This window comes from Cetorhinus maximus, chromosome 9 (genome assembly GCF_964194155.1).
Source record: "Cetorhinus maximus chromosome 9, sCetMax3.hap1.1, whole genome shotgun sequence".
In the NCBI taxonomy this organism is placed as follows: Eukaryota; Metazoa; Chordata; class Chondrichthyes; order Lamniformes; family Cetorhinidae; genus Cetorhinus; species Cetorhinus maximus.
In genome coordinates this window covers 21,299,206-21,312,181 of record NC_135887.1, presented here as the reverse complement: position 1 = coordinate 21,312,181, position 12,976 = coordinate 21,299,206, and the positions used below count along the sequence as shown (strand labels likewise).

The following is a 12,976-nucleotide window of genomic DNA, read 5'->3' as shown; positions in this document are numbered from 1 at the left end:
AACGTAAGAAGGATAGAAGGTAAAGTGTAAATTTGTATTTGTTGAATAAAGCCTTCAAGAGTGGGAGTAAAATCTTGCACCTAGCTAGAAGACGCTAAGCAATGTGTTTATTTTTTTCAGCTTACTAATAAATTGGTGGAATGAAAGGATATTATTGTTAGGAGATGTAACATTAAAAGCCTGGTGATACAATGGAAAATTTACATTCAAAGGAAAAGCTAGGTATAAACAGAAAGGAGTTTGTGTGTAGAAGGCAGAGGCCTTTAAGATCTAACCAGTCTGTAAGCCTACAACTGTGTCTGCAAAGGAACCAAACTGTAAGGAACCTCATTTTGAATTCTTAAGGTCAAATGTGCTTTGCCTGTTTAAAGTCTATGGGCTCCTGTTGCCTTGGTGGAGATTTACCTGGGAGTGATTCATTTGGAGATTTGTTTAAAAGTTATTATGGTAATAATTTGTAGACATGTGTATGTATTTAGTTTGTTGTTAAATTAATAAATGTTTAATTTAGTTTTATATAAAAACCTCTTGAGGCTCACAGGTATTATTCCTGAATTCAGAGCTGCATCTCAAACATACGAATTCAAAATATAGGTTATGACAGTTGTTCAAGTTTCCCTCTGGGGTTTAAACAATTCAGCCTTTACAAACTGCTGTGTCATAACAGTCGCTGAACTCTGAGTGCGCACTATTATTTCTTTTATACAGATTTGCAATCATAGAACTATTGTTTGCCACAACAGTTTGGTTTTTTGCAGTGTACTATACATATCCTTGTTTGTTCTTCATCAACTGATTTCTGAACATTTAATTCCCCCCACTCATTTCTCAGCAATTTACTTCCCTTCCTGAAAATGTTGACTGCTTACTGGTAAACATTTCAACAGCTACTTTTTGCCCTCTGGTTCCTTACCAAGTAGTCATTATCCAGGGGTGAGTTTTGAGAGCGGGTGATAGAAGGCTGTTTATCTATTGGGTGTCACAGATGCGATTCATCCCATTTTTACCAGAGATAAATGTGCACTTTCTGTCATATGCACAGTTCCCCAGGAATTGATGGATAGTGATCAGGGGCAGATATAATGGCTAATTTTTCCATTCCCAATCCTGGGTGCTAATGGAACCCTTAAAATCATGCAATGAGGTGTTGCCACATTGCCCTTTCACCTTTGGAATGCAGGTTGGGAATACAGCTTTACTAATGGGATGAAAATCTCTCTAGAAAGATTCTAACTGAATTGAACTAGGGTAGTGTCGATCCAGTTCTTAGTGCTTGAATCCGCAACATTAAAATGCCTATTATTCAGCACTAATTGGTGGTTGACTCAGAAAGCTCTTAAGAATCACTAATGTAGGAAATGAAAACAACACGCTTGTGTATTATGGGGTGCTCTTTTGAAGCTGAAGCCAAGATATATTGTTGGAACAATGATGAGAGGTTTATTTTTTTACATTTTCTCACAAGGAAGGGGTGGAGGGCAAGTAGGAGGCCTCAGAAGCACATTGGAAGTAGCTTAGGAAATGTGCATGGTGCAAAGGAATGTAAAAAAGGTGAGAAAATAAATGCAGGAAGAAAAGTGATGGAATAAGAAACCTTTCATAAAATTGCTGAACCTCCCAGCTCTCCGTTTGCATTTGGAGGACTTCCCATTGTCCGCACTTCAAATGTATGGAGTTCTAAAAGTTATAACACTTCACTCGAGTGTACCCTCTAAAAATTTACAGGTGCTCATGTGCTCTATAAAATTTTACAAGTCAGGCACTCATGGGTACATTAGGAACTAACTATTTTTCCTTAACCCTTAAAGCATTAGATCATTGCATTTGCTCTGTTAACTATAACGCATTATTCAACAGTGAAAAAGGTTAATGTGGCACAATCTCAGTACAACACACGTTACATAACTTTGTGTTTTCAGCTAAATTCTGCTGTATTGGCAAGTAACAGCAGCATTACTTAAGAACCTGATGCAAATAAAATTTTTATGGTCGAGTCATATCTCAAGCAGCTGTTTCACATTATTTTCAAAATCTGAACACCAAAACAGAGTTATAGCACCATCCAGTGACAAAAGGGCAGCAATTTGACATCTACAATTTTCATGCAGTACTTTAGAACACATTTTCAGTTTGATCCAGCAATTCCAATGTTGAACAATATTACAACATTTTATTTTACCAATTTAAACAAATATTTTATTCCCTTTTTTCTTAAGATTCTACCAACCCACACAGTTGATTAAGCCATCAATTTTCATTCCACCCTGAGAAACCATACAAAATTGGCAACTGGAGAGAACATTTTTCAATTTCTAGAAATAGCCAACGTTGACCAAAATAGGCTAGCATGGAAATGTATCTATAACACGTAAGTCACATTTTAAATTAAGTTCACAGAAAAATGCAGAGGCCTGATGACTTGAGTGAGTATACAAATATGAGAGTATGACAGGGTTCAGCTTTGTGTCTTTCCAAAACCATGTACACAAATCTCTGATCTCAGGCAAACGTATCTGACGATGCAGCAAAAATGATTCTAAATATTTCTAAGCAAAGAATAGCAAACCTGAAAAGAGCTAGAATAACTCGATCAAACCACTCCCTTCCAAGCAGTCTCCTTATCATCGTGACAATGAGACTGAAAATTTAACAGATATAAATTTGTGTTTGAACCTGAACCCCAATACTGCATACACCAGCAAATTGGTGTGCCAATGTGTTGCGCCATCTGTATTTGTTTTTGTTATAAGGTGGGAGCAGTATCGTGATATAGAGCATTACTCTAATGTACTGGATCACAGAGTGGTGAGACACAAATTTGAGACTTGGTTCTCAGATCACCTACTTCTTATTTCAAATCAGCTATCATGGAATAGTCATGAGCTAGAGACCTGATGGGGAACTCATTCACCTCCTAGTTGTTAGTTTCATAAAAGTCTGCTCCACCATTCAAATAGGATCATGGCTGATCTTCTAACTCAGCTCCACTTTCCTCCCCTTTCTCTATATCCCTTGATTCTTTTAGTGTCCAGAAATCTATCTCAGTTATGAATATAATCAACGACTGAGCATCTACACTCTTCTGAGGTAGAGAATTGCAAAGATTCATAACCTCCTGAGTGAAGAAATTTTTCCTTATCTCAATCCTAAATGGTCAAGACCTTATCCTGTTTCAGTGTGGCATTGGCAGTAACCCGGGAGCAAAGTGCTCATCTGCCCCCTCAGCCAAGGATGGAACATTATATGGAGAGATGTCACATAAAGAGAATGTATAAATTACTTAAAAAACAGAGTATGGCACTGTAAGATGTTATTCATAATTTTCACATTTTCACAAAGAGCAGCCTTTTGTTTAACCCGTCACAGAAGTACAATATCAAAATAATCATTTTGATTATAATATGGTACACAGAACGATAACCATCCTCCTCAACTAACTGAATGGCCCCTAAAAAAAGCCAGAGCTCACGAATTCTAATCAGTTTGAAAACAAAAATATTAGAAGGACCTGACAATAGTACCTTACCAGATATATACTTTTTGGCATTACTTCTAAATCTGTCATCAACCAGGATCAGTGCTCCCCAGTCATTCCTATGTCGAATACACCTGTAAGTAAATGAATATAATTATAATCTGCTATTATTTTCCAACAAAGATACCCCACTCCATAGTAAATAATATTTTCAGCTTTTAAAATAGACACTGATTTTCTGTACATTTCTGATCCTAAGTCTGATAAAGAACACTTCAACCTTGGAGCTCCAGAGAAGTTGCACCGTATGCAATAGAAGTTATGCCCTTTCTTCTGTAAGATGAAGACTTAGAGGTGATTGGATCCAAGTGTTAAAGGTAAGGACAATAAATAGCGTGTTTGAAATCCTGTGGATGGGTAGAACTAATGGCCACTCATAGAAACTGAGAAAGTTGCGAATGCAGTTAGACAGCTGTAAGTTTTACTTTCCCAAATAGTGATTGCCTGAGGAAGGAGCTTGTCCAAGGTGTGGCCCACAGGCCAGATGCCCCCCAATATGGCGCCCGGAGATAGTTTTCAAAATGCCGATAAATGGAGTGGAGGATTCTAAAAGAAACTGCTCCACCAATCACAGGCTGTTCTTCTCCTGCATTTGCTGCTATTATCAGCAGCAAATGTGGGAGAGAAGCAGTCTGTGATTGGAGGAGCAGCAACACTGGCGGCAGCGAGCATGCTCTGGAAATAGAGGCATTGCTGGGGTTTGGAAGGGTGGAGTTGTAAAGAGAGAAAGAACGAGAGAGGGGGAGGGAGAGAGAGAGAGAGAGAGGGGAGAGAAAGAGAGAGGAGAGAGAAAGAGAGAGGGGAGAGAAAGAGGGGAGAAAGAGAGAGAGAGAGAGAGAGAGGGAGAGGAGAGAGAGAGAGGGAGAGGCTAGCTGCTGGGCTGGGTGGGGGAGGAAGAGGCTGGCGGCCAGGTGGGGGAGAAAAAGGCTGGCTGCCGGGCCAAGCAGGGAAGGAAGACGCTGGCTGCCTGGCCAGGCAGGGGAGGAAGAGGTTCGCTGCCGGGCTGGGTGGGGAGGGGGCTAAAGAGGCTGGATGCCTGGATAGGCAGGGAAGACGCTGGCTGCTGGGCTAGGCGTGGGAGTAAGATGCTGGTTGCCAGACTGGGCGAGGGAGGAGGAGGCTACTGGGCTGGGCCGGGCCATGTGGGTGGGGTGGAAGAGAAGAGGCTGCCGGGCGGCTGGGTGCGGTGATGCGGGCGGGAGTGATGAGTGTGAAGACACTCGCTGCCTGGTGGTGTGGGAGAGAGTGAGTGAGTGTGGAAGAGAGCGTGAGTGAGTGCCTGAGTGAGGGAGAGTTTGAGAGTGTGGGAGGGAGTGTGTGTGTGGGAGGGAGAGAGTATAAGTGAGTGAGCGTTCGCAGTCTCAGGATTCCCACTCATCCTCACCTCACACACCAACACACAATCACACCACTCACAGTGGGTGAGGGTGACTGAGTGAGCATCAAGAGAGTGGGTGTGAGCCAGACAAACAGACTCTGTTTACCTCACATTCTAAAAGATGATCTTTATTAATTATTCTCTTTTTAATTATCAATTTATTGCTTTGACTTTTTTTTTTGCTCAGCAAGTTGCTTCTTTTTTTTCATACCTCAACTTGATTTTGAAACTCACGTTTAATGTTGTACCAAACCTTATTTTTCTGAAATGACCTTATTGACCCCTTGAGTGAGAAAAAAATAGGAAATGTGCAACCCCTGCCAAATGAAAAGGTTGGATAAGCCTGTTCTAGAGGAAGTAACACAGGCCATTTCCTTGTATTCCTTCAAGGTGATAGATATTCTTCTAGAAAAGGAATTATCATAAAGAAGTCAAGAACAGATCAGCCTGGAAAACAATTAATGCAATGGTGAGTCACCTGATCAACCACAGGTATCCGGGGGGAATTTTTGATAGAGGGCTCTTGAACTGGCTCCAGGTCTTTTTTTTTTTGCTTCTGCTATGTGATATGGGAGACGATATAGGGATGGAATTATCTGAAAGATTGGTAACCAACCATAGCCCCAATGGCCTTTAATGCCTGTACAAACATAAATAAAGTGGAGCTGCATTTTGCTGTCTTGAATAAAGGAACTAGAGAAGATGTAATATGCCAGAACCCAATGCACATCATGGCTTCAGAATGACATGATACATATTATGAAACTGCTTTAACTACATTGAGGCTCCGGTGTGCTTTCCCCACTCACCCCAAGTAGAGTTGAATGTTTGTGGCTAAATGAAGTGATCTGCATCGCCTCAATACTTCTGTTTACCCCAAAACTCAAAATCTTTTTGCACACATGACATATGCGTATATATGTGCAATGGCACTAACTGGGGCAAGTATAATTCTGTTGATGCCAGTGCAGTAGTATTGGTTAATGCACTTTGATTGATCTGTGAACTTACCATAGTGTGTTTTAGGTAAAAGGGTTGTTTGGGGGATGGTTGCGGGGGTGAGGGGGGGGAGGTTGGAGTGGTGGGAAGAAAGGGCGGAATCTAACATCGCGGTATCAAAAATAATGTTGAAATTTCTGCTACAACTATATATCGTTAATCTACAGAGCGGCTTTTTACTTCATCACAACATCTGCTATTATATTAGGAATACTCTAGATTATACCTTAGTGTTTTACCTAGCAGCTTGTCACAGTTGCATTGGTAGGGCCTTTCCAGTGGGAGAAGGTGGGTAAAAATGTCATGGTTATCATGTGATACATTGTACTACCAGATCGCTTTGCCTTATGATTTACAAATAAAAATCAACCGATTCTTTTTCCACCAAAAATCTAAATGCAAAGATGAGTTCAAGCAGGGCTGCTGTTTGGAGCACTGATAGTTTTCTACTGAAGGGAGGCAAATTCCTCCTTATAGAAGTGTACCAATCATCCAAATTCAAGCATACTGCAGGTTACACCACTCATCCTGTTAAGATAAGAGGTAGATCTGGCACCTATCTAGAGAAGGCATATGTAGGGGATGAAAAAAGGGAAAAGGCAGGTGATGGAGTATGATCGAAAATGTTTCTAAATTTGACACGATTATTTCAAATAAAATTAAAACATTTTTGAAGTTATGGTACATCAAAAATATTTTCAAAGGCTCAACTGGCTTGAATACATTAAAATTTTTCTTTTAATCTTAATTTAGCAATACTTTTGCCATTTGATTTACTCGAGAAACTGGTCTTTATTCCCACAGTATTAAAAGTATTCCATTGAATGGCTTCGTGAATAGTGCATTGCCTCTTGAATGTGGATTTACTGTGGCTTGATTGGGAATGATGTTGATCAGAAGCCCTCCCAATAAGGCTGAAAATTGATGGGCAAATGTTCTATTGCAGTCTCAATAACAAACTTAGGAGGAGTAGTGGCAGAGGACAGGAAACTAATTGCCTATACTCACTGAGAAGAAGTTTGTTTTAAAAAGAAGGCAGTCAGGCAAACAATTTACTTCATAGGATTTGATCCTCGAAAATTTAGTCATACAGTGTAGTGACTGCACTTCTTGCACATTGTAAACGAATTGCTATAGCTACATAGGTATCAGGGTACTTCAGCAAGCCATAGGTTATGCCTAAGTTGTGTTTTGTGATGTGGGCTGGCTAGGGCTCTGCTCAAAATTTAAGCACAATTTATTGAGCTTTAACGTCTTGATCAATCAAATTACATCCACACAAGCACCTGCGATCAGATTTCCTTCCAAATATCAGGATCATATGTATGCAAATTATTTATGTCCATACACAACTCTATCGAACGGCCTATTACAAAGCTGCTCTCCTAGAATCACGCTCTGTTAAGTACATTTTATTGAGGCCTACAGCTTCCCTCTCAGGACTTTTTTTTATAGCTCTCCTCCCAGTCACTGGACTCTATTTAATGGACTAGAACCCCCGAAACTTTCTTAGCTCCTCCGCAAAACTCTGGCTGATTGAGGAGTTTCTCTACTTGACCTATGAACTTTTACCTGCCTAGGGCTTGATTCAGTGCTCGAAATGCCTGAATTTCATACCACTGACTACCAGGAAGCAAGCCACGTGTCCTTGAGTGCTGATCATTATATTTCCGTTTCAGTTCAACCTGGAGGAGAACAACAAACACAAATCAAATAGCTGCACATTAAAATTGCTAAAGCTTGTACAGCAGGGCTGAACTTTTATATAAAACAAAACTCAAAAAAAGTCAATGCAGGCAATCAGCTGACTTGTGTTCTCGTGACAGATGCTGCTTGACCTGCTGAATGACTCAAAGGTTTTCGCTTTTCTCCCAGATTTTCAGTATCTACAGTATTCTGTTTTCTGAACTTACATAAGTCGGTTACAGTAAGGCTTGTACAAATCAAATATTTCAACAACAACCTGCACTTGTGTAGAGCCTAACGTTATAAAAAGCTCCCGTGGTGCTTCATAGAAGTACAAAATAAAAAAAACTTGGCACCGGACCAAAGTAGTAAATATTCAGAGGGGTGACTAAAAGCTTTAGACATTGAAGTTCTGAGAGCTTATGCAAGTTAGCAAGGATAGTGGTGAAGGGTTCTTTGTATGGATAGGATACAGGCAGAGTGCTTGGATGATCTACAGATTATCAAGAAAGAATGGGATGGAGGCCAGAACATTGGAATAGTTGAATCTGGAGACAACAAAAGCATGGGAGAGAGTTTTAGCAGAGGATGGGCTAAGGCAGGGGATGCTATGGAGGTGGAAATAGGCAGCCTTTGTGGTGTAGAGGGTATGGGATTAAAATTCAGCTCAGGGTTGAATAGGGCAACAAAACATGCAAATAGTCTAGTTCTGCCTGAGACAGCCTTCTGACGGAGAGATGGAATAGATGACAAGGATATGGAATTTAAGGGTAGAAGCCAACAATTACAGTATTAATAATATTTAGCTTGAGGAAACTAATATTCATCCAAGCAGACTAACAAAACTGCAGCAGTGGAAGATTACGAGACACAGTGGAGAGGTTGAGTTGGGTTACAAGAGCATACATATGGAGGTTGACCCTACATCCACATATGGTATCTCCATGGGTTAGCCAGTAGATGAAGAAATAATAATAGATCCTTGGGAAACTCCAAAAGCAAAGTGTAGGAGTAAGAAGAGAAGCTACTCCTGTAGATGCTCAGCTATATTATAATCGATCAATCAATCAATAAATAAATAGTACAATATATGTAATATTCAATTCAACTTTACTAAACAGAAAATGCATAACAAATTCAATAACAAATGAAAAAATATTTGAATGTTTATTTTCACAGCTGCACAGGGAACATTTGACTTTGACTTTTTGTGCCATTCTGTACACCAAATAATTAAATGAGGATACACATGTTTTCTTGGCCTCCTTTAAATAGTCTGACTATTAATGTCATAATACAAATAATAGAAATTCCTGTTCAGAAACAAATAAACATAAACATGATGATATAATTTAAATATTACACAAACTCTTAAAATTTAGTGAAATCAAAAAATTCACAGAACTCACATTTGTTACTGTGTTGATTAGAAAAAAAAATCCTTGATTTATTCATTTATAGCCACTCTCAATAAGTCTAAGATGATACACAACAGTAACCAGCTCACTGACTCTCAGTTTGAGTCAGTTCTGTCATGGCCACTCAGCTCCTGACCTCATTCCAATCTTGGTCCAAACATGGGCAAAAGAGCTGAAATCAAGAGGTGAGGGGAGAGTGACTGTCCTTGACATCAAGGCAGAATTTGCATCAAGGAGCTTTAGTAAAACAGAAATCAATGGGAATCAGAAGGAAAACTCTCCACTGGTTGCAGTCATACCTAGCCCAAAGGAAGATGGCTGCGGTCGTTGGAGATCAATCATCTCAGTTTCGGGACATCGCTGCAGCAGTTCCTCAGGTAGTGTCCTAGGCCTAGCTTCATCAATGACCTTCCCTCCATCATTAAGTCAGAAGTGGGGATGTTCACTGATGACGGTACAACGTTCAGCACCATTCAGGACTCCTCAGACACTGAAGCAGTCTGTGTCCAGATGCAAGACCTGGACAACATTCAGACTTGGGCTGATAAAATGGAAAATAACATTCATGCCACACAAATGCCAGGCAATGTCCATCTCCAACATGAGCGAATCTAACCTTCTCCCTTTGACAGTCAATGGCATTACCATCACTGAACCCTCCACTATAAACATCCTGGGGGGTTACTATTGAACAGAAATTGAACTGGGTCAGTCATATATATATACAGTGGTTACAAGATCAGGTCAGAGGCTGGGAATTCTGCAGTGAGTAACTCACCTCCTGACTCCCAAAAGCCTGTCCACTATCTACAAGGCACATGACAGGAGTCTGATGGAATACCCTCCACTTGCCTAGATGAGTGCAGGTCCAACAACACTCAACAAGTGTGACATAATTCAGGACAAAGCAGCCACTTGATTGGCACCCCAAAAACCTCCTCAAATAATCACTTCCTGCTCTACCATCGATGCACACTGACAACAGCAACTCACCAAGGCTTCTTCAACAGCACCTTCCAAACCTGTGATCTCTAGCACCTAGAAAGACAAGGGCAGCAGGTGCATGGGAATACCACCACCACTACCACAAGTTCCCCTCCAAGCTGCACACCAGTTGGAACTATATCATTGCTCTTTCACTGTTGCTGGGTCAAAATCCTGGAACTCCTTTCCTAACAGTACTGTGGGTGTACCTCCACCAGATGGGCTGCAGCGATTCAATAAGGTGAATCACTACCACGTTCTCTTGGGCAATTAGGGATGGGGAAAAAAAGTTGGCCTGGCCAGCGATGCCCACATCCCATGAACACATTTTTTTAAAATCAAAAAAGTAGTCACACAGCAATTGGTTTAACTTCAAAACTGCATTACAATGTTAAGTCAATAAAAGGCAATATTATATTGACTTTTCTTTTGCTCCCTTGAAAAGTACAGACTCCTCTATGGATTTCTCAACAAAGCAGGTAATTATATTGTACTTGATTGATGAAATATATAAGCTCAATGCTTAAACGGGTTAAAGGGACACTAAACCTTGTGCTGCATTGCTCAATTCTCGGTGTTTAAATACTTTGATAGTTTCCAAGCTACTTCATGTTCCTTCAGGTGGATCACACGGAGCTTTGTCATTTTGTACAAATGGGAATTGCAGGTATATGATGTCATAGATAGTTGTTTAAGAGAAAATTAAGGATGAATTTTATAAAGGAGTTTTTAAAGAAAGGCAACGGAATTTACTCACTTTCTGTCAAGGAGAAAAGATGTGGCAATTTTAAGAGCTAAAATAAGTCATCAGAATACTCTGAGGAAGGAAGCTCCTATGTATTCACAGTATTTAAATAGGCAAGAACATACTTAAATATACTGAAAAAGTGATGTAATCAATGAGTGATGCACTATTCAATTTTGCATTAACTGCATTTATCACGTTTAGTTGCAACATCGAAAAAGCACACGAACATGCACACATGCAATAATAAGTGGTTCTACTTTCACCTATGCTTATTCTACTCAAAAATCAGCAAGTTACACTCAACTCAAATGTTCTTCTATCAGTGGAGTATCATTATGTTGCTTTCAGTATAACAGCTGGAGAGGGTGCAGTGTTCCAGAAAGCTGAAATTGTTTTATCTATATCCAAGCTTAAGTGTGATTTCTCCCCAACAGATAATAGTGCCTTGCCAGAAAAAAGAGTTGATTGTGCACAGCTGGGTGAAGTGAGTTCTGAATACTGATTTCTGACAATTATTTTTCTTAAAGGAAAATTCAAAAATCACACTGCAAAGGCTTAGTTACAATGCTCCATTATAAAAAATTAGTTTAAATATAACATCTAATTTTCTCACTACATATAATTCAAATGACCAATTAGTGAGAGACTAGTGCTGTCATCACTGAGTTACGTAAACTGGATTCTCACTTGCCACCGCCCCCAATGCACGCAAGTATGTTTCACATATTACTTTTTAAGTTTAGTTTTTAACAAATGCTCCTGTAATGAAGAAAATTACTGCCCATCTGTGTCCCATTCTTGTCAACAAGTTAGCTGGCATTTAGCTGCATGGCTACAATTATTTCAAAGTTGGTAATTGAGCTTGGCTCACTGCTAACATTCTTTCCTGAGCAACAAGGTTGTGGCATCAAGGCCTACTTCAAATCTTAAACACATAATCTAAGCTAACATTTCAGTGAAGTACTGAGTGAGTGCTGCACTGTCAGAAATGCCATCTTTCACATGAGACATTAAACCCATGCCTTCTCCAACTAGACACAAAATATCCCGTGACTTTTTTTTGAAGAGCAGGATACTGGCTAACATATCAGCCAGAACCACCAAAACAAATAAACTGGCTGTTCCATTTCATCAGCAAAATGCTGCAGATACTGGAAATCTGAAATAAGAACAGAAAATGCTGGAAATACTCAGCAGGTCTGGTACCATCTGTGGAGAGAGAAACAGAGTTAATGGCCAGAATTTTTCTGTCAGCGAGTTGGGGGCGGGGCCTGCTTGCCAACGCGAAAATGACGCGGGATGACGACGGGGCCTGCCCCATTTAAATATTCAGGAAGGCGGGCGGACAGCGAAATCAGCTGTCCGCCCGCCAACCTGTCAATGGCCAATTGAGGCCATTGACAGGATAATTAAGCCAATTTAAGGCCCTGCCCATCCAACCTTAAGGCTGATGGGCAGACCAGGAGCCCCAGCGGGCTTCTGAAAAAACATGAAACCTCATCCACTGGCGGGATGAGGTTTCATGTCTGTTTTTAAAAACTTTAATAAACTTTATGTGATATTTATTAACATGTCCCATCTCGTGTGACATTGTCACATGAGGGGGACATGTTAATTTTTTTATTTTTCTATTTTTTAAGTTTATAAAACTTTCAGCGCTCTCCCTGAGACAGCACTTAGTCTCAGGGAGATGTGCGCTCTTTCGCCCACATGCGCGAAAGAGTGCACTTTGACAGCTGGAGAATCCCTCGCCCCCCCAGCACAGGAAGTGCACAGCGCTTCCCGTCGGGTGGCCCGCCCACTCAAAATGGCGGCGGGGCCCGTTTCGGCGGCGGCGATCGGCTGCCCGCGCGCCGCCGAGCCGGTGGGGCCCACCCACCCATCAAGGGCAAAATTCTGCTAAATGTTTTAGGTCAAGGACGTTTCTTCATTTATTCCCTTCATTTCATTGATGTTTGTGGGTCCTATCTGCATGTATATTAGCTGCTGCATCTACTCACAAAAACAAGTGATTACAGTTCAAAAATTAATTCACTGGCAATGAAGTCCTTGGGATATCATGAGGACATGAATTATACAGGCAGAAATGACCAGATTGCACTTTGCTGAGCTATTGTGAAATTATATTATTAACATCAGTGCCAAACTACAACCATAAGCAAATGTCCAACTAGGTACAGTACAAAGTTTCATTAGTAATGATGTCAGCATGAGGAAAATATTACAAG

The 12,976-nt window shown here is 40.5% G+C and overlaps 1 protein-coding gene across 1 annotated transcript in view; it reads right to left on the bottom strand.

Moving 5' to 3' along the window:
• brip1 (BRCA1 interacting helicase 1) overlaps positions 1-12,976 on the bottom strand; it is a 320,064-nt gene that overhangs the window by 45,566 nt on the left and 261,522 nt on the right. The window contains exons 17-18 of the mRNA XM_078548234.1: positions 7,485-7,597; positions 3,527-3,609 (exon numbers count right to left, since the gene is read on the bottom strand). Coding sequence (XP_078404360.1) covers positions 3,527-3,609; positions 7,485-7,597 — 196 coding nt within the window. The remainder of the gene's footprint in view (positions 1-3,526; positions 3,610-7,484; positions 7,598-12,976) is intronic.